The sequence below is a fragment of the Pinus tabuliformis genome, chromosome Q (genome assembly GCF_031772625.1).
Source record: "Pinus tabuliformis cultivar Carrire ecotype Pingquan chromosome Q, CPIR1, whole genome shotgun sequence".
NCBI classification, from domain to species: domain Eukaryota; kingdom Viridiplantae; phylum Streptophyta; class Pinopsida; order Pinales; family Pinaceae; genus Pinus; species Pinus tabuliformis.
This window is the reverse complement of record NC_142296.1, coordinates 1,277,749,766-1,277,773,128: the sequence shown is the minus strand read 5'-3', so window position 1 is coordinate 1,277,773,128 and position 23,363 is coordinate 1,277,749,766. Positions and strand designations below refer to the sequence as shown.

General features: G+C 33.0%; 1 protein-coding gene across 1 annotated transcript; it reads left to right on the top strand.

Annotated features, from left to right (window-relative positions):
• Positions 1–4,089: 4,089 nt before the first annotated feature.
• On the top strand, positions 4,090–5,652 carry LOC149224516 (uncharacterized). The gene has a single exon (XM_089386126.1). The coding sequence runs from the start codon at positions 4,419–4,421 to the stop codon at positions 5,445–5,447; it is 1,029 nt and encodes a 342-aa protein (XP_089242252.1). The 5' UTR covers positions 4,090–4,418; the 3' UTR covers positions 5,448–5,652.
• The last annotated feature ends 17,711 nt before the right edge of the window (positions 5,653–23,363 follow it).

The window sequence follows — 23,363 nt, the reverse complement described above, 5'->3', positions numbered from 1 at the left end:
GCTGACACATTTAGAAAATCCCCCTCCAAATGGCAATATTAAAAGTCAATAAATTCGTTCCTTAAAACAAAAATAAAAGATAAACGATGTTATGTCACTACTACGCAAGAAAGTTCTTGAAATGGCCTTTGAATGGCGTTGAATGTTAGAGATATTTACAAGGCCGCGAGGTTAAAAAAATGAAGTAAAATATTGCGAGAGTCAAATTAAAAAATAATATAATTAGATTTTCATTTATCAAGTGTTTTCAATCCGACATTCTCAGCACCATTTTTATAAATGACTACTAACATTTTCTTTAAAAAATACAAAAACATCTCTATATAAATGAAAAATTATCTTAACATTTCTATATAAATGAAAAAATATTTTTATTTATTTATTTGATTCAGAGAAATTTGAACTTTCATTCTTTACCTAATATTTCATAATAATACAGTTGTCGATTGAACTAACTCTGTACATTAATAAAAATTTATTTTATTAAACTTATTAAGTATTTTAAATTAAAAATATATATTAAAATAAAAGAAATTATTTGAACTTTCTAAAATAAAAAATTCAGTAGTTTGTTTGGGGTAGCTCAATTAGTAATGGTAGTAGAAATAAAGTTTCACTGAACCGAAGTCTTGAGTTCAAATCTTGTGCTATCCCTCAATTTGGATGCGAAATTGGACATGGTGAAATTAGATTTTTAAATGTATAGATAAATTTTATATTTTCAAAAATATTTATCACATTTAAGTTGTATAATTTTAATAATTAATCTTAACAATCTTAACTATTTAAAAAAAATTAAACCAAATAATTAATCATATATGATGAGTTGTATAATTTTAATAATTAATCTTAACAATCTTAACTATTTAAAAAAAATTAAACCAAATAATTAATCATATATGATGAAGATGAATACATCCAGTAAACTATGTGTTGTCATTGATGTCATCTATTTCGGGTGAACACTTCACCTATCTTCAAGGACATTAAGATTTTATGATGAAGTGAAGAGTGCTACAGCTAGTTAAATCTAGTTAGAATATAATCGTTAAAAGGTTAAAAATAAAAAGAAAAAAAATAATTATTAAATATTAAATCAGAATTAAATGAATTAGGAATAAATACCTAGATATCATAGTCAAAATTAATAATTTATTTTATTTTATTAAAAAACTGTAATATTAATAATTGAAATAATTAAAATCTATGTCAACGATACAATCAATAAGTTTTTTTAATAATAAGTTAAAAAAATTAGTAAGCTTTTTTAATAATAAGTTTTAAAAAATAATCGTAAGTTAATTAGTCAAATTTGATAAATAAATAAATATAAATGTATTGTAAATTAGATTAAATTAAGAGGTAAAAAATTGGCAAAGCAATAATAGATTAATAACATGATAGGATTAGAATAAAACTTAGATTTTAGAATTAATGAGAACGGTAGTAAAGAAATAATTGAACACGATTATGATTTAAAATGAGTTGAAAAAATAAAACTAAAATAAAAATTATTTATTTTAAATTAAAATTAATTAAGAAAGATGATAAAATTTGAAAGGACTTAAATGATTAATTAAAATTAGAGGATTTAATTAAATTTAAAAGAAAAAAAAAATTAAAAAAAATTGAAGAATTAAATGGAGAGTAGAGAAAGAAAAAAGAAAGAGGAGAGGGCGAAGGGTGAGGTTTAAGAAGGGTTAGATTTAATAAAAGAGTGATCACATTTAGAGGGATTGGATTAAGAAGACAAGAAATAGATGATGATGATGGTTAACTTCCGCTAAAACCAAACATCGGTCTATCGGACCTAAAAAACAAATTATTTATTTTGATTTAAGATTTTATTCCCATGCTCAAAAAGCTTGGAAAGAAGCCTCCCGAGCTCACTATAATTTTGACATTGTAAAATGCTAGGAAAGTCAGTATTGTAACAAAGATTGTGAAACTTAGATCTAATGTGGTTGTACGGGGCACTCTAAGAGGAAGTGGTTTTCATCCTCGATGTTCCTATTCTCACATATATGGCAGATCTTTTCCATCCATGGCGTTTTAGGAACTGCCCAACTACCTGTTTCACTATGGAGCTCATGAGAATTCATTCTAATCTTTGCTATATTAATTTTCTTCTTTAAGCTAGTTAAAATAGAGAGATACTTTTGATCTTCTAGGGTGGGGTTGATGACCTTCTTATAATAACTTAATTTTCTTTTAGCCCCTAAATCTTTCTCACACCATATTTTAGAAGTAACAATATCTTTAATGTTATTTATGTTTTGCAATGCATCATTCTAGTTGATCCAATAGTTTAACCAGGGCCTTGTGTCTTTATGCCACCACGATTGAGCCTTAGGTGGTTTTGGCTGGAATTTAAAACTAGCTTAGGAAGTCTATGATCGTCTATGCTATTGAGTTTGTGCTTAATCATAGCTAGGCTCTCAATAGGGGAAAGACCTGCTTCTATAAGGAGAATAGGATAGGGTGTATTACTTTTGATTTTCAGGTTATAAGTTATAAAAGGCTTCTGGATTTGCTCAATCTTTCTCCAAATGCCATATAAGATAATAGGAGTGACTAAAGTTTCAAAGAGGAACTTCTTTTTATCCCACATTACGAGGTTGGTTGTTTTACAATTATTTTCAAGACCAAAATAAGCTTTCCACCCCCATTAAAGTTTCCATGAATGGCTTAATTGGTATTCATCTTCTCAATTAAAATTATTAGGATGATTTTCAATCTTTAGGACTTCTCTAATAACACAGTTAGAGTGGAAAAAGACAGAAGCAAACATTTTGATTTTATAAAAATATGAGGTTCAGTGTTATAAGATGGTAAAAATTAAAATCTTAACATATTTAAATTGGACCGACAAATATTTATAATTTCCCGCCCTAAATGGTCATATTAAATGTCAATAAAATTCATTCCTTAAAATAAAAGATTAACGATGTTAGGTTACCCTGCACAGGGATCGAATTTAACGGCAAATTACTGCGGGGTAAATTCCCACTCTAAATGGTCATATTAAATGTCAATAAATTCATTCCTTAAAATAAAATATTAATGTTGTAGGTTAGTTACTGTGGGGTAATTTGTTCTTTCAAATCCAGTTTAAAATTTTATTAAACGGTTAAGATCTTTGTTTAAAACTGTGAAAAAGAATTGTAGAAGTGTTTAAAACTAGTCGCTGAGGAATTTTTTGGACGGTCATGAGTGCCTAATCCAGGCAAATAAAAATCAAAAAATCTTGTAGAGGCAGTGTTTGAATCATGTGTTTTGATAGTGAAAATGGATTCAGTGCCATCAAAAATAATTTATAGGGAACCTAAAATTATGAAGTTTGACAGCTTTTACTTGGGATTTACAAAAATTCTTGTCAGATTTTTTCAAAATATAACTCGAATTTCCATAACTTTCAAGTAAAAAAAATATAATCATTAAACTCTAGCATTTAAAACCGTGAAAAAATAGTTAAAAAAGTCTGAAAACCAATAAATTTGACAAATAAATCTATTTTGAAATTCCAACCCCAAGGAAGTTCTCGAAATGGCCTTTGAATGCGTTGAACGTTAGGGATATTTAGGGGGCCGTGAAGGTTAAAAAATATTGCGAGGGTCAGCGCATCTCCTACTCATGGTCATGTGGCCACCATCATGCTGGCGAGAGGCATGCATCATGGAGATGGACGCATACCATAACAACCATGACCCATGCGTTGCGCTCATCATGAATCAGAGTCACGTGCCTTGAGTCATACACTGCCGATATATCAACATCACCCAGCTCACTCATACTCTCTGTCGGTCTACCGGCCACTGCCCAGTCAAAACCGGTCAAGCCTGGCCCTTGCAGAGCCTCACTTTCAAGGAGCTGCCGTGGCCAGAATTAATTGGCGGAATAGTCAAAAGCAGCTCGGGAAATGCAAGAAAACGACAGCTACTTCTGAGCCACGTGGAAGTGAGCCCCAGCCCTTTTAAAATCCTTTAGACGTCGTCATCATAACCTCGGCCCTGCCGAATCTGCCCTGTGCGCGAGCAAAATCCGTTAAGAGACGGAGGCAGAATTCATTTATAATTAATCTGCGTGAATTGTCGCCATTCGTTGACGGGGCTGCATGTCTCCTTACTTCCCAACCCAATTCATGCAAATATTTAAATTCCGCAAGTAGCCTGACAACAGACCGCCATTGGAGGCCGCAGCAGCTGTAGACTCTTACAAATCCTTTTAGCAGACCGATGCTGCAAATCCACTCTGGCCCATCATTGCCCAAGACACAGGAAATTTGATCGAAGATTCGTTTCTTTAAAGCGAATGTCGTATGGTCTGCTCTGCCCTGGGTCTCGAACTCGCGACTTTGTATTTAGCTACTTAGACGTTTGAGCTTGTCTTTAACTGCTATGCAGTAGTGAAAAAAAATCATGGCCTGCGCGGATTTGTTTGAGAGCCCCAGAATCTCCTTCTCCAATGATTTTGGAAGTGTCGCAGTGTCCGTGGAGGGCAACAGAGGCATCCATGGCGGCGGCGATGAAGATTTTGAGTTCTGCATGGCGCTGCCGGAGGATCCGCATTCGGGCTCTACAATGATGTCTGCAGATGAATTGTTTCATCAGGGCAAGCTTCTTCCTTTTCAGTTCCCTAAGCCCACGATTCCTGAGAGCAATCCAGTAGTTTCGGATTCGATTACGGTGAACTCCGACGCTGTTGCCGAGGATCCGTCTCCGAAGACGGCCAAGTTTTCTTCCAGCAGGTGGAAGGAGCTACTCGGCCTCAAGAAAACCCATACCCCGACCCCTGCTCCCAAGCCTTCCAAGAACCCCAAATCCCTCAAGAGCCTGCTGTCTGCAGGGATCGAACCCTCGACCTCGCCGTCGCAACCGTTGTTGCCGCCTCGCGACTCAGACGCTGACTGCTCCTCGGCTCGGTTTTCGGTCCAGTCTCTCGATCCCGATCTGGACGAACTGCCGCGCTACTCTGTGGATTCTATTAACGAAGACACGATTCTCCGCAAGCCCTTGAGGGTTAATATGAAACCCTCGGTAGCGCAACAGATGAATAATAAAGACTCCAAAGCGAGGATCGACAGGTCAAGGGCTCGAAACACAAGTCCCAAGAGATTCTCTGAAAGCCCACGGAGGAACGCTTCGGGAAAGATCGTGTTCAAGGGTTTGGAAAGAAGCTGCAGCAGCCCGAGCAGCTTCAATATGAGAAAGAAGGATGCTTACTACAGTCGAAAGGGGTTTGAAAGGTCTTATTCCGCAAATGTCAGAGTGACTCCTGTTTTGAATGTGCCTGTGTGTATCAGGAGCGGAAAGGGATCGAAAGGTGGAATGTTCGGTCTATCTCACTTATTTTCCTCCAATAAGACCAACAGGAATCCCAATCCCAGTCCCAACCCCAATCCCTCTCCCTCTCCCTCTCAGACGAAGCAAAGCTCCAGAGAACGATGACGAAGAATTCACTGTATAAAGAACTCTCAGACAAAATCCATGTTCCAGACTAATGTGAGACAAGGGTTTTATTTCACTTTTTTCCCCAAATTTCTTCTCGATGTTGTGATTTTTTTTGGGTTATCTGGGCGAGTTCCTGAAAGTGCTGTTATCCACTGGTTTGGATTGGATATGCTGTAATGACAGGCAGGCTATTTTTCTTTCAGGTTTTCTTGTTTCTGTTTTGTACAGTTTTTCGTGGCTGGCAAAATCAATCACCATGTTTATATTCGTTGGATTTTTTTTCCATTTTAATGAGTTTTCATATTAAAACACCTCCAGAGCTTCCCCTGGTACCAGAATATTGAAACAATTCAGATAAAAGTAAAAGTAAATCCATTCCTGGATTGGAATTTTTGACTTCTGACAGAACAGTTCAAAATCTAGAAAGGCGATTTACAATATGTCAAAATATTGTTCGTTAAGTTGCATGTTTTAAAAGAAACTAATGTTAAAACTTTTCAATTTGGGTGGGTCAGCACTTTGACAGCCATTTAAAGCTATTTGGCGATGGAATTACTGGAATATACCATGCTTGTATTAAGAATATGAATTTGATTAGTCAAATGTGTTTACAGAGAGTTTATCATGTTTTAGCTGGGGTTTGATTTCATAATCAACTTACCCATGTTGTTAGCTTATTTAATGCCTTAGATGAAGGAAATTCCAGATGTATTTTTCTTAAAATGGCTTTTGCTCCAATATTTCCAAAGCGAGATCTGTTGCATTTTGATTAATTTAGTGGAAAACACAATATTTCCACAGAGAGATCTGTTGCATTTTGATTAATTTAGTGGAAAACAGACCTTTATTGATTGGAGACACCAAATACCTTTAGAGCTGCTTAACCCTTTTTGCCATTCAATTTTTCTTCAGAAATTCATTCCTCAAAGTATTGAGGAAGTACATAATTATGAGGTTATCGGTAAAACTTTGACTGTCAAAGTGCAGCGAAAATGCATTAACACTCTAAAAGGTTGTGGTACATTTTTAATTTATTTTTTCATCTTTGAGAATTGTGAGGTTATTGGTAAAAACTTTGACGGTCAAAGTGCAGAGAAAATGCATGAACACTCTAAAAGGCGGTGGTACATTTTTTACATTTTTAATTTATTTTCTCATCTTTGAGAATTGTGAGGTTATTGGTAAAACTTTGACTGTCAAAGTGCAGCGAAAATGCATTAACACTAGGTTGGTACATTTTTATATTTTTAATTTATTTTTACATTTTTGATTAGTTTTTTTTTAATAAAATTTGTTATCTTAAATGGTTTAAATTGGTTGGTCACAAGGAAGCTTAATCATATCCAAAAATACACTCTCTAAAGAGAGGCAAAAGACAAAAATGCTGCCCAAGGGTTCAAAATATGTCATACATACACTCATGTGTGGGCTTTCAAGGCCATAAAAACAAACCGAATAAACAGGGAATTGAGAGACCAAAGACATAACAAAAGTAAACAGACTAGGAAGAGGGATCCAAATTTGTCGCTACACCCTGGATCGACGCCTTGTAGCTACCTGGCGAGTTGCTAATAGTGGGGGGAATGTCAATGTGCTTCTCTACTCACTCCAGTCATTGATATAGGTCTATCATATGCCAATGTAGATTCTCCATGGAGAGGAGGAGGTCCTCTCTGTGTTCATGTCGACACAATATAACCTTGTCAAGAAGACATTTCATGTGCCAGTGCAAGTCCATCATGTGCATATATTGATTGAACCACCCACTTGTGTGCCCTATGTCGGACACCCAATTAGCCAATTCAATTAATACCTCAGTGTCCGAGAGAAGATGCCTCTGTGTGGTTCCTTCTCTCTTATCTCGAGTGAGTTCTTCCTGAATTGGGCTCGGTGTAAGCTTTGAAAATCGCTTCCTCCAATCTGTGATGGGTTCATGTGTGCCACAACTGGCTCATTCTTGATAGTACATTGTGCCCCTTTTGACTCAGGCTCGCTGGCATGGCATGGGAGTTGCATGGGGGAGGGAACAAGGCCACAAGTGGAAGCATGTCAAGAAGGAGACCGATAAGGGCAAGTAAAAGGCCAGAGAAAGCTTACAAGGGCCACATGTCACGCCTGAACAAAGGAGGGAAGTTAATTGCCAACCAAAGTGACTGAGGAGCCAACAGAAGGGAGTATCATGCGGGGCAATACATTGCGAGAGGCAGGGAACATCCCAAAGAGATAGAGGGCTAAAGATTAATAGAAAAGGAAATAGTGTTAAGAAACTAAGAGAAGTACCAAACCAAACATGAAGACCATGAGAAGAAAATGTGAGACAAAACCGAGAAGAGAGAAGGGTAGACCTGTCAGAGGGAAAAGTTGCCCAATCGACGAAGAGCTGCTTCACAAATGTAGAGTGCTTCAGTTGGCTTTGGGGCTTGACATAGACGTGCACACAAAGAGCTTTGTCCTCAGACGTGGCTAATTCCCAATTATGGTTGAGAGGGGAAAATGCTAGCTTTGTGGAGCAAAGCTCACTGACAAGTTGGCTTGCTTGTTCTCCAATCCCAATTGGATGGTTAGAGGCATTTTAATTTTGAGCATGGCATGCAGGGATGAACCAGAGTGTGATGTTCTACGGCAAATGCGTTGTCACCTTTGAGAGGGAATGGAATTATCAAGTATGTTGTATTTTCCTTTGCAATTATTCTAATACGCTTGGTAGCTTGCTTTCCAAATTGGCCAGTAGGGTTGAGGCTTTGAATAACCATGACAGAGGCATTTAATGCCATTTTTGGTGGTTGCCTTGCTTGTATATTGGCACGAGAGAAGTTTGGGTGATCCATTTGAGAGATGACAAGCCAAGTTAGGCTAATTTGGCGGGGGTGGGAGTAATTTACACATTGTCGGGACAATATAGCTCCATGTGCCGAGTAAAAGCTATAATAACTAGCTAAAGGGGTGTGTTGCCATACCCCTCGATGGAATGACTAGATGAAACAATAATAATCCAACCCACTCTCTTGTGTTCTAAACACCTCGTTTGGGTTTCATCTTTCACTAATTACTAGTTATTTAAAGATAGACTATTACTTTTTGTATATATATATATATATACACACATTTTATCTATTGTTAAATTTATTTTTATATTTATTATTAATATTTTTTTAATATATATAATATTAAATTTTTATTTTTAAATATATAACACGAGTCAAAAACATTTATCTATATCTAATAATTTTTTTATATGAGATTTCCACAAGCATATATATAAATAATACATATAGAAAATATTAAAAATCCCGTAATAAAACAACTTATCGCTATTATATTATATACAATTTTACTTTCTCTGAAAAAGAAAGATCCCATGAAATATACTTTATTAAGATCAAATGGCATTGTAATTATAAATTTATAATATAATTTAACTAAAATTATAAAATATAAAATTTTTATCTATAATGATAATAATAATTTATATACAATTTTATTTTCTAAGAGAAAAAAGATCCCATGAAATATATTTGATCATATTTGATCATTTCATATTTTATTAAGATCAAATGGTATTTATATACAATTTTATTTTCTTAGAGAAAAAAGATCCCCTGAAATATATTTGATCATTTTATATTTTATTAAGATCAAATGGCAGTGTAATTATAAATTTATAATATAGTTTAACTAAAATGATCAAATATAAAATTTCTATCTATAATGATAATAATAGATTTCACAGTCGATTAATTACTTTTATTATATAATTGCTATAATTAAATATATAAATAAAAATAAAAATAAAAAAATATCTTTTATTTATAATAATAAGTATAATACTGGTATAATAAGTATTAGTATATCTATTTATAAATTTAATAATAATATAAATATTTAGTTTAAATATAATACAATTTATAAATGAGTAGTTTTTAAATGTGAATTTTTGGAAAGATTTTTGGTTTATTTTCTGATCTAATTTGTCTAGAATCATGTAGAGATTCATTGAAATTACAAGTTTGATAGGTGAACTTTTCACAATGGAAGAGTCCTAGGAGTTTTTGATGGTGTTGAATTCATATATGCAGTCAAAAAACCAGTTTAAACAACACAAATCAAGGTTTGACCATAATTTGTTTAAACAACACAAATCAAGGTTTGGCCATAATTTTTTCACATTCCGCCCAAAAATCCATAGGAAACTCCAAAAAAAGCACTTAAAAACTACTCCATTTATAAATATTTAAAAAAAAATTTATAATAATAATATTGTTATAAAAATAAGTAATAATAATATATTAGCCTAAAATTCATAATTCATAATATTCATACATGAAACAATGTTGATAGTTAAAGTGTTTATTAGAAATAAACTATATAAAAAAATGTGCATATAATAACAACTTATGTTGTGAACTCTCCACAACAAGAGTCTCCCATAGGGTTTTCAAGGTGTTGAATACATATTTTTTAGAAAGAAAAATCAACAGTTTTCATTAAAATGAAAAAGTTTACATAAACTATGATAAAACAAGATAGTAGGGCATGCAAGCCTACCAAATAACCCGATAAGGATCATTATATATGGCCCAACAAACATGCAACCAATAATTACATGATGGGTCAGCAGACCCCAACATAAATCTGAAAGGTAAAAGGGCACAAGGCCTGTAAACAAAATAACAATCGGAAGATGCTCTAACCAATTTGGATGCGCCTAGAGATGCTTTGACAAGCCTCTTGATCAACACTAGAAGATACTATGACCGACATGAAATAAACGTAGGAAGATACTCTGACTGGCAAGTAAAAATAAAGTCGGAAGATACTCTAATCGACAAGAAACACCCGAGGATGTTCTAAAAGGCCTCTAAAATGGGCACAAGCCGCCTAGGAAATCTGAAACAACAAGCCTAGAGACAGGGCAGTAGAAACAAAACAGGGCCAAATGCCCAAAGGAGTCGTGGCAGATGCAATGTGAACCATAAAAAAAAAAGTTGCAACAAAAGCCACCCATGGCGTCGACGAACAACAAATGCCCATAAGTAGCCCAGCCATTAAAAAAGACCATGGCAAAGAAGCCCTGAGAAGCTCGTGGCATAAACCCCAGGTGGACACAACATTCACACCAGTGAAGGGAGCCCCCCAAGTAGCAAAACAAATAGGCGCACAAAACCTTGAACTGCCCACGTCCTCCCCAGTGCTCGCAAACACAAAAATAGCATGGGACCTGCAATCAACAATAGAAAGGCACTGGCGATAGTGCAAACCCCAACATCAAGCCTTGAAGCAGAGAAACCCGCAACTCGAAAGAAATCCAACAAAGACGACCAAGCACTAGACTCCATTGAAAGGCACCCACAAATCGCTGCAACACCTACAAAGGGAAAAAGCATGGTGAAAAACGAGTGAGAGGAGTCATGAACCAGGGACCAAGGTAGCTAGGGTTCAACTGCCCTACCCTAGCGAGAGTTTCATTCTAATATCCGTTGTGTTGAATTTATATATGCAATCGAAAACTAATTTTAAACAACAAAGAACAAGATTTAAAAAAAAATCAATATATATCCGTTAGATAGTATAAGGTTTTTAAAAAAATAAAAATAAATTTATTTTATTTTTTATATGTTTTATTTATTTTTCTACTTTCTAAAATTAAAATTTATATATTAAAACTTTTAACTTTCAAATATTTATGTATTAAAAAACTCTAATTTTTTTATTAATAAATATTTTACAAAAGTTAACCATATATTATTATTAATATATGTTTTCATTATTTATTCATTAATGAAATTTGATATACCTATGTTACCCTTTATGTTTTGTTCATCTCTTTTATAATGATATCCAAATTATATTATATTAGATATGTCTTACTACACTTACACTTTCAATAGTCATTTCCATTATATGAGTGTGTACTATGTGTTTTATCATGATTAAATAGTCATTTCCATCATATGAGTGTGTACTATTGTTCTTTCTTGTCATGCATTTATTCTATTTTTCTACCTGGTCGGGTATTTATTCTTTCAAGGTGATCGGATGTTTTAATCGATTTTTTTTAAAATGAAAATGTTAAAATTATTTTACTATAATATGTTGAATTTATGTTAAATATTTATGAAAATTTATATTTTTATTTAAAAATAAAAAATATGTTAATAATATTAAAAATTTAAAAATAATTAATATAAAATAATAACAATAATAAATGTATTTTACTTTATAGTAAGTGAATATTTATGATAATTGATGTACATAATATCTAAGTATGTTATTTATAGATTTTTTTTTATTAAATGAGTCTTACACTTTACATAAGATAAGCTTCTAGGTGCATGCATGATTTCACTATGTTTATTCCACAATTGGTTTGGTTTATGGCAAGGATTATGTTGTCCCTCTCAGATTTATGCTTAACCACACTTTGGTGATTTTGGGCAATCCATCAAAAATGGCTGTAGCTCTAAGAAACAAGTCAAATAATCATATTTTAACTGCTTCTAGTAAGCAGCCTCACATTGATTCGACATCTTTATTCCTTCTTGTTTTGGTTTGCATTAATTTTCTTGGTACATATACCTATGGGCACTGAGTTTTCTCTAGTCTCCGAGTCTGAGGACCCTTTCCTCCTCTCCTCTTTCTATGTTTGGTGTAGACTCTCTTTGTTTTGTGGGTAGTTGACCCTTTCTCTCTTTGTTGTTTACATTCCCTCCTTTTATTTTGTGGGTGGTTGACCCTTTCTCTCTTTGGTGTCTAAAGTTCCTCCTACCAAAACTTCTTGCTATCAACTCACTCATTGGCCCTTCTTCTTCACCCTTAACCTCCTTGAATCTAGCCCCATGTGTTTGGATTTTCTTTATGTCAATTAGTGGGTGGTCACTCCTTTCTCTCTATACATGTTGTTTTCGAGTTCTTTTTTGTTCTCTCAGTGTTGGTCCCTATTCGAAGTCCATTCTGCACTACCACTTGCCAATCAGTATCCATTCCTTGCTTCACATGTCTCATGTCCCTATTCGTCATCCTTTCTATTAATAATGTCAAGAGCATCCACTCCCTTTGGCTGCAAGGGGCATCGGAACTCCAAGTAGCCACCTAGCACCAAAGCTCAAGTGAATGCTGAAATACTTCCTGCAACTTTCTGGGAAAACATTCCCCTCTGAATTCACAAAAAAATACATGATGTAGAGCAAGAGGATCAAGTGGAAAGGTGCTTTTTATCCAATGTAGAAGTAGAGGATAACGTGGGGCACTAGATCCCTGGAATAGGGAACAATGCACTTGGCAAACTAGATTCACCAATATTGGCAAATCAAAACAATTATGGGAAAATTTTGGTGGAATGATAGAAAACGCAATAAAAAATTGTTAGTGCAACTCCAGTAAAATATGTTGAACTCCAAAGCCTCCATAAGGACAAAGAAGTTCATTGACTTGGAGCTCATCAGTTTTGAAGAGGACATAAAGGCTCCCAAAACTATATAGGTGGATTCCCTCTCTAGTTGAATGCTTAGACTATTAGTTTTTATTCATATTTTGCATGGCCATCATGGGGCCTCTCAAAGAGTTTTAAGTTTAAATTTTGTAGTCCATCTCCAACCTTAATCAAACGCTTAAACATGTATTATGTTACTAGTTTTGGGCTAATATTATGGCCTAAAGCCACTTATCTCTACTACGGGTCTAGTTTCCATAATAGTAGAAAAGTAGACACATGTTACAGGTGGATTCCTTTTCTAGCTAAATGCTTACATTATTAGTTTTTATTCATATTTTATGGAGCCATCATGGGGCCTCTCAGGAGAGTTTTAAGTTTAAATTTTGTAGTCCATCTCCAAACTTTATCAGACTCTTAAACATGTATTATTGTGTTACTAATTTTGGACTGATATTATGGCCTAAAGCCACTTATCTCTACTACGGGTCTAGTTTCCCTAATAGTAGACAAAAAAGCACATATTACTGATGTTGTACTTTTGTTATAAGGTAATACAAATCTTTGCCTAGACAATAAAGAAAAAGTAAATATATTTTAATTTTATTATAGATTTATTTATATATTTTAAATGATAGTAGGTTTTCATTCCCTTGGCGTTTTGTGATGAGATGAATATATATTATGGTACCTATTCTTTAAAATTAGTATTGATTAGATTTATATTTATATTTATATTTATTTATTTTTTAGATCTAGTTTGAGTTTATGCGATGATTAGTGCACATGTTAAATGGAAAACCGATCTATTCAACTACAAGAAATTGTCATTGTGATTGTAAGAGTCTTGGTCGAGCTTGAATGCTTGTTGGGAACTTTTTATTCACAACAATTATATCCCACCCTCAACTCTTACCCATAAGATTTGAGCTTCAAATTTGATGGAGGCAAAACCACACATAAACCAACTGATATTTATATAGGTTTGAAATAAATGAATTATTGTCAAGTTTTTTTTTCTTCTTCTCGGTAGGAAAAAAATAAGAGACTTTATATTAACAGAAATTGTTTACATGTATGTTAAAATGTCCTTCCTTTTCATCTAATCATCTAACATGACCCAAGTTTAAGATAGTGACTCATCCATCCCACATGGCATCTAACAAAAAGAAACTAATACGAAGTCATCAACTTTTATACAAAAATAAGTGTAATCATATGTCTATGTCCCTAGTATATGTTAATCATATCTACTACTATGAAAAAAACCAAATTGTGGTAGTCCCCTGCTATGTCAAGTATAGTAGATCTTCTCAGCTTTAAGATAACTACCATTGAAAAATGCACTGTAGTTGATCTCCCCCAGTAGTTTATGGAGGTCAACTTTTGACAAAGTGTTTGAAATCTCATTCTATTCTTAATATATATGGACAAAAGACAACCTATCAAAAATACCAATCAGGTTTTCAATCCTTAGAATCCAAAAGGAAATCATATATGGATTGAGTGTTGCCCCATCTGCAACCCATTGAATGACTTCTTTTGAGTCGCCATATACACCCATCACCTTAATGGATAACCAGTTAACACAAACAAAACTCTCCAAAGTGCTTTGATCTTTGCCCTCATATTGGTTCCCATGCCACTTAACCAACTAAAATGGTAGAAGTGTTTAGGCTTAAGAACAATAAAGGCACTACTCCCACATTTTAATGAGTTTGATGTCCTGACAAAGAAACTCACTGAGTAGTGACTCCAAATGTCAACGGGTGTGATGCACCACCTCATACTTTTACTCTCCCCAAGGCCAAACTTATTGAAGAGAGAAACTATATTCATACCAGTCTTCTTAATATCCACAGGTTGTTGCTCAAAGATGCATCGGTTCTTTCATTTCTATATTCCCCAAATAATAAAAAGTGGCAGTGTTGAAATGTTTTTGTTACCATACATCCAACCCTCAATACAATTCACAACAAATGTAGAATCCCAGTTCGAATTGATCTTCAAGATATGCATAAATGACCTACAAATCAAAACTACCACCAGACAGGTGAGCAGAAGGTGGTTCACGTCCTCCAACGCATCCATACATAATATACACCAACCCGTACCACAGAAACCATGACGACATAAATTATCCCAGGTCAAGATTTTATTTCTGCCCACTAACCAACCAAAGCAAACGATCTTGATTGGGATCTTCCATAACCAAATTTTTTTATACCAATCCCACTCACAAGAAATCCAGAGAGGTTGAGTGCTGAATTTATATACCTTCTGTACAGAAACCATACCCTGCACTAATTTGTCGTCCCATGTGAAAACATCCTCCCTATCCCAAAGAAAAATTCCATCTATTTCAAGGTTATTGACATATCTATCCCAGCTCATAAGCAGGTGAACGAGAAGGCCCAAATATCGCAAGCTGAGCCAAGTGGGACTTAACAAGTGTGGATCCCGAGCCACCATGATTTGGTTTAAATAGTAAATTCCCAAATCATGTAACTTACAGATGAGCATGATAGGCAATGTCTGATCCCCCAAGAAACCACGAATTGAATCCAATCCGATCTCCATCTATGATCCTGATCCAATATCCCATCTAATATTTCCTATCAACCAATGTTTGATCTTCATCAATCCTCGCCAAATGAAGGATGATGTGTAAGGGACCCTAGCCCCATCTTTGATCCACACAAATATTGAAGAATTTTTAAGGTACTTCTCCTTAACAATGGATTTCCATAAACTATAACAACATAGGGCACTCCAAAGGCTCTTGACACCTAGAGCCCAATTAAATTTCTCAGTGTGGAGGATGACCTATCCGCCAAAATATTTGTCTATAGAGATATCCTCCAAACTCACAAGATAGATTTTCTTGTCACTCCTAGATCATGCCCATATAAAGTTTGAAATGATAGATTTAACCCTTTTTATGATGTGTGAAAGCATATACAAATGCATCCAATAAACCACAATGCTCTAGAGTATCGATTGGACCAAGATCAACATGCCTCCTAGTGACAACCACTTAGATGACCAATTTGCGGGTTTATGTTCGAATTTACCCAACATCCACTCCCAATATTTAATAGCATACTTGTTTGCTTTGAGGTGGAATCCCAAATATGTAAAACCACAATCCATGGGAATATATTTGACCCCAAAGATGTCAGCAATAACTGCAACAAAGACCACTTCAAATTATGAATCTATTATAATGGATTTTAATTGGTTCATGAAGAGCCTTGAAGCATGACCAAAGTCTATGATAATTTGGTGAAGATTTTTCCAATCTTCAACCGAAGCATTGCCCATTAATTATAGAACATCGACAAACATCAGATGAGTAATGCATTAATTCTTAGTGATCTGCACCCCCCTGAAAGAGCCCCTATAATGTGCAGCCTCAACCATAAGGCTCATCCCATTAATAACTAACATGAATAGAAGTGGAGAAAGGGAGCACCCTTGACAGAGTCCCCGAGTTGCCTTAAAAAATTGTGATGGCTTCCCATTAATCATAACAACGAAATTGACATATGTAATACAAGCCATAATCCAATCCACAAACTCCATTGAAAGACCAATCTTGTGTAAGATTAACCTCAAGAACCACCAATCAATACAATCATAGGCTTTGATCAAATCCACCTTTAATAAAATTGCTTTTCTTTCCTCACCTTGATTGTGTGCAGACATTCTTGAGCAACTACAATGGTGTCATGTATTTGGTGATTTTTCAAAAAGCCAAATTGTTCAAAAGAGCTGAATTTTGAGAGAGTATCCTTCATTCACATAGCAATAGTTTTTGAAATCATTTTGTAGATGATGTTGCATAAGGAAATTGACTTATAGTCGCCGAAAGAAGTAGCGGGGGAGACTTTAGAATTCAAAGCAATGAACGTGGATTTAATTGCCCCGAAATCCTACATGAGATTCTCAATTCTTCAGCCAACAAAAGGAGATCACTACCCATAGAATAAAAAAAATGTAGGAATAACTCCACAGGCTACCCATCGGGCTTTAAGTCCTAACGATGTGGTCCAATGGTTAAGTGGGCAGGTTTTGTCCTCATAGGTATTGTGGTCCAATCTTGGGCAATACTATGTATGCTTGAGAGCTACTCCAAGCATGATTTCTTCAATTGAAAAAAAAAAAGCCACCCATCGGGCTCGAGACTCTTACCCCTTGCAAGGGATTTTAAGACCACCAACTGTTCTGATGAAGTGATATCATTTTCCATAATGTCATTTGCATCCCCGTCAAACATCTGTGGATAAGCTTGTAGAATCTCTAATTGATTATCAATGTTGACTCCCTCCCGCTCCCGATATAAATTCCCAAAGCATTGAATAACTTCTTCATGGAGGGCATTCAAAGTGAGTAACTGAAGACCATCATCACTCGCCAACACCCATATGGAACGATCACTCCCACGCTGAAAGGCAAATAATTAATTAAAGAAATATTTTTTTAAATAAGACTATATAAAAATGTGTTGAACCTAAATTATCCCACAAACTTGTTGAAATAGACATTGCCAATACCACCACAAATCAATTTAAAAGTGTATTAAACTTATATTATTTATGATATATAATTTTAATTATTGGATTTCATTATTATATATAAATATTTAAAAACAAAAATTAAGGGTTAAAGAAAGTAAATTAGGTTGAAATTTTACCCAACTTAGTATTAAAAGTAAGGGTTATGAAACAATTTTAAGTAAAGTTATGGAAATGATCTTTTTTCGATTCCATAAAATAATGGAAAAGAGATTAACATTTTTAACTTGAAATTTTATAAAAAGACATTTTGAATGGATAAAATAAAAAACGTTAGTTTTTAGCATTGTATAATTTTATTATAATAAGGATATTAGAAAGTGTTGAATTTATTTTTGCTAATTATAAATTGTAATTTTAATAAAAAATATTTTATCAAATTTAAAATTTAAAATTTAATTGTTTTTTAAATTAGATTATTAATAATCAACAATTTTAATTATTTTTAAATTAAATTAAAAATAATCAACTTATCATAAAACATTTAAAATAATAATATAAACAAACTTAATTCATTAAAATTTATTTCAAAATTATAATAAAAAATAATTAAAATGATAATTTACCTTATTTATAAAATCTTTATATACATAAAAAATTACATAAATTCAAATATATATATAATTAACTCGTTCTATCGGTAACACAATTTCAACTAATTAAATTTTTTTTCACAAATATAGTAAAAAATATTACAATTATATTTTACCAATTTCTTAAAATCTTGAACCACAATTTTTATTTTTTCAAATTATCATAAATTCAAATATCACTCGCCCCATCGGTAGCCACAACTTTAACTAACATCTCTAAAATATTTCACCGACATCATTTTTTTTTTAGATTTTTTTAACAACATCAATTAATTTTTTTCCTTTAAATATTCTTTAATAACACTTTGGAAAGATAAAACGGGTGGGCCATCCATTGGGTTCATTATTATTATTATTATATAATAAGCAATCAAGAGGTTGCATTGTTTTATAAAGTGAGTGAAAGTGGAACGTACTTTAAAAAAGGCTTATGGGAAATTGGGAGAAAGGTAATGAGAAATGTGCATTAAAGAAAGGTATGGGAAAGTGGGAGGGACTCTTTATGTGATTGGGGACTATTAGATGAAAGGGCTAGGTGGAATATATATCTACTAAATGGGTCCACACAAATCTCAGACAATCTTGCTTGCTTGGTTTGTTGGGCAAATTGTTCTCAAACTTCTTATATGCAGTTCTCGTAGTGATAGTGATGCTACTGTTGGAGAAGATTCATCTCACACCAATGCATATGTAACCAGGATGATGATGTAACTTGTTGGAAGATAATGTTTTAAGTGATTTTGTATAAAGTTATTTATATTTATTTTTTAATGGGATAGTATTAATTTTTATGATTAATTTGATAAAATATTTTACATTGTATTACATATTTATTAAATTAATAAATAAAAAATTAAATTAAAAGAAAAAATATTAATATTAATTTTTTCAAAACTAATATATTTACATGTATTTAAACAAACAAAAAATAGTGGTTTAATGGGTTATAATTTTATTTTGAAAATAGTGGAAATTCTAGTATGATTTTGGCCAAAATTTTATAGAATTTTTGGGAAATATGGTTTATAGTTGTCAAGTTTTAGTGTTTTGGATGTCCCAAAAGTTTTTGATGGTGTTGAATCCATTTCCATTTAAAAAAAAATCAAATATTTCTATAGTAAATTAAAAAAAAATAAATCAAATTATAGCAAAAAAATAACTTTAAAAAAATATATCCTCTATAAACAACACTAATAAAAATGATTTTAGCTAGTAAAGCAACTTGTTCATTAAACCAATTTTTTAACTAAAATGTACTTGTAAGTCAACTTGTTTATTAAACAAATTAGCTAAAATGTAAATGTACTTGTGAGGGTACTCCTTTATTGCAAATTTTCTTTTAATAATTGGGTTCCAAAGTCCAAAAAGTTCCAATCACTTTATTGGACCGATCAATTTGGATATGGAGGGCCAATCCTATAAACCCACATGAGGTCTTTCACGCTAGTGAGATAAGGGATTCCTCTTTATTGAGATATTTGGATATAGTGATTTAAAATGTTATATTAAATGGGTGTTTGTTTTGTTTTGTTTTTGTTTTTTTTTTTTTTTTAATTTTCGAATTATAAATTTATGATATTTTAATATTTTAATTTTTAAGTTAATATGTATTAATATTTTTTTTGTAAGTTTGGTGGGATTATATTTTTTTTAATTTTTAATATATTATTTTGATTTAAATTGGAAAATAAATTGAATTGAATTGAATCAGTGACTTTACATCAAAAAAATGTCTTAACAAAACCCAAATCATTATTTATTCAAAACCTCATACACTTTTTTTTTATTAAATAAAAACTATAATTATTAAAATAAAAAAAATATTTAATTTATAAATTATAAATTTTTATTTTTATTAAAAACTATAATTATTAAAATTTAAAAAAAATGATATTTAATTTATAAATTTTAAATTAATAGATAATTGAAAATACATTTATATATATCTTGTTGCTCGTATTTAAAATAAATTTAAACTAAAAAAAACAAATATAAATTTTAATTAACCTTATCCTTATTATATAATGATATTTTTACATATATTATTTACAATACATTAAAACCAAAAACAAAAATCATTTCAAAGTATAATATATTAAAACCAATAACATAAATCATTTCAATCATTTCAATGTAGTGAATATAATAGAGATATATTATTTATGTATTTGGCAATTATAATTGTTTTCATACATATCTTATAGAGAAATAGTTTCAATATAATACAATTTTTGGGAACTATAATTCTTTTTATATATACAATTATTTGTAAAAATTGATGTGTGATTATTCAAAGGGACAGATTGCTGGTAATTTTACTTGATTCTATTGTCGGTTTAATTTTATGAGTTTATCTAAAATATTCAACATAATAATTTTTTTTAAAATTTTTTATTAGTATATTGATTAATAAATTTAATTTAATGTTTTTAAAGTTAAATTTTTACTTTTGGAAATAAAAAATTATATTATATTAGTGGGAAGTTTATCTTGATTTATTATTGAGAAATCATATTAGAAATAGAACTTCAATTTTAAGAGTAGTTAAGCTTATGGGGTGTAGAGAAGATGGTGACAAGGTGTTTTGTTAAGACACTTCATGGTGTAATGGTCAATGGTCTCAGTGGGCAAAAATCCAACCATAATGGCCCAATCTTGGTGCGATCCCTGGGTGATTTTGACAACTTAGATGCCCCTCGGTTGTGGTTACTCAAGCCACAATTTAGTCATGCCAACCATCTCAAAACTCACATAAACTAGCAAAAAACAATGACAATAGTCAAATAACGAGTTTGTCGATGTTTATCCATAGTACGAAAAGACCAATATGATATGCTAATCCTCTAGGGCCATTTTTAAATTGAAAAGTATTTTTTTTTGAAGTTTACATTACATCAAATGAGGATTACATAGACCAAAAAATATTCTACTAGTCTGCTTGAAGGGAAACTAGACCAGTAACATAAATCCATAGTCTTGAGGTTGCTAAGACCTTGTCCAACTAAAGCATTTTGTAAATTAAAACTTATAAAAACATGTTGGTTGTGCCAAATCTTGACATACATTGACCTGAGAAGATAAAAAAGACTACTAGTGTTGCAAGCAAAAATCTAGTGAGTCATAACAACTATGCATAATCTCCAGGCATACACGTTGAATAGTCACTTGATGCAGGAGCATTCAACCCAAGGAAAATCATTGTATTTTAGTAGACATAGGGGGGTCATGTATTTTAGAGAAGTTAGTGTACTAAGTGTTGAATTAATGTAATATTTAGGCTTTTGAGTGGGTAGAATAGGAATTAATTAGATGTGTGAGGTTGTTTGTAAATGCTCTCGAATAAAGCAGAATATGAGTGGTTAATAATGATGAGAGAGTTAGAAGGCAATTATAACTCTCTAGGTAATTTCATGATTCGAGGAACTAGAGAGAGTTCTTAGGAATTAAATGAAGTTAGAAGTGGACATAGAGGATTTAGGAGTCAGTTCAGTAGATTTAGGATTGGAACCAGAATTAGTTCAAAAGAGCCTTTTTGGTATAAATGTAAGCCTACGGGTAGAGTAAAAGGGAGGAGGCCACAGATATTGAAGATTAGGCCTGTGAGAGACAGAGATCTCATTCTGTAATCATTGTGTATATTTATAAATACAGAGGTTAATTTCAAAATCTGTATAAGTGTGTTTCGAGTGTTGAATTAGAATTCTGTAATAGTTGTATGCAGGTAGAGTCGAGGTGAAACACAGAGAGGAGAATGATTCAGAGGAATCATAATGAATCATCGAATTCAATTGGAGATTCAGAGTAACACTCTAGAAAGACAACGATTTGAAGATTAGTGGAGTTAAGCTCAGGAAGAATGCAGCAAAAGAGAAAAAAGGCCAAAACCTTGAAGGAAAACCCGAAACCATAGAAACCTGAAGAAATGGCGTAGAGTTTAAATGAAGCGGAAGAGCGAAGAAGTGGTTTTATAACAATGGAAGTGGATTTCAGGCGGAAGAAATACCGTAAGCAGTATTATCCGATTGGCTCTGATTCCACTCATCATTCAACACATAGCACAAAGGTGGAGAGAGGAAACCGCTTTTCGGGCGGTTAATCCTCGTGCTACTTATCCAACCGAAATCCATGTCAACCATCGGATCCACTAAGCGTAGATCGACGGTAGGGGATTGACGCGCCAGTTTGAATGTTCAGAGTGAATGTTGACCGTCGGATCGGGAGAAAGGAATGAATGGCTAAGATTTATTTGCATCGCAGTTATTAAATGGATTTGCATCGACGGAGAAGTAATGCGATGAGTGATGGAGCAGACCCGATAAAGTATTGAGGTGCGGCTTTTATACTTTTGAGATCCGGAAGGTTAATCACATATCGAAGGAGATAGGGAACACATGTTAATGTGACCGCGGAGAGTCGCAATTGCGATCAGCGATAAAAGGGAAACATTGGAAACTATGCAAGGGCTTTAAAAAGTGCGGAAAAGGTAAGTTTATGAATGTTTGTGTGTATTTCTATTATAAAGGAATTATAATAGAAATAAAGCACTGGGAGAGGGTTTTATGGTTAAGTCCGCATATAACCTAAGTTAAAGAGTGGGTATGGTTATATATATATGCGGCTAAGGGTTAATGAAGGTTTGTAAGGGTTAATGAGTCCCAATTGAAAGGATAAAGGGTTTATATTGAGTTAAGCACCGATAGAATGGTTAAGCGGGGTGATTGAGTTCCGATATAAAGGAGAAGGTGGATTAATGATTAGACTTTTTTAGTCTATAAATCATTCCGCATGAGACTGTTAAAGGGGGCCTAAAACCTTAGTAAATGAAGACTTGACTCCTTTGTGAGTTAAATTCGTGGGACAGATAGGATTATGCATTTTACATGCATACTGTGGGTGTAAGCGGGGGTAACCCTAGCATCATTTTGGTATCAGAGCAGAATTATAATTGAAACAATTAGTGTTAAAACAAAACAAAGGAATTTTGTGTGAACATTTCTTTGAAAGAATTGAGAATAGAGTTATGTGTTAAGATTTTTATGCAGGCAAGGAAGGATCAAATTCTAATCTGACAAAAAGTAGGCACATAGAGATGATGTGTAGCAAAACTTGCAGATGCAAGAGACAGAGGACAATCCATTCAAGGTATAGGTGGAATGGTGAAAAAAGATCATGCTAAGATCTTGAAGGTGAGGTGATATGTTCTGTTTTGATTTGAGAATGTTTGTTTGTACATTAATGCACAGATAGAGGTGAGAAGGTTGCAACATTCTAGAGTAAGGAGTGCTCAATTGGTTCCAAAGGAAAGAATCAGAGA

Bases quoted from the DNA above. Each gene is read 5' to 3' on its own strand.
- LOC149224516 (XM_089386126.1), top strand. From the start codon at position 4,419: ATGGCCTGCGCGGATTTGTTTGAGAGCCCCAGAATCTCCTTCTCCAAT.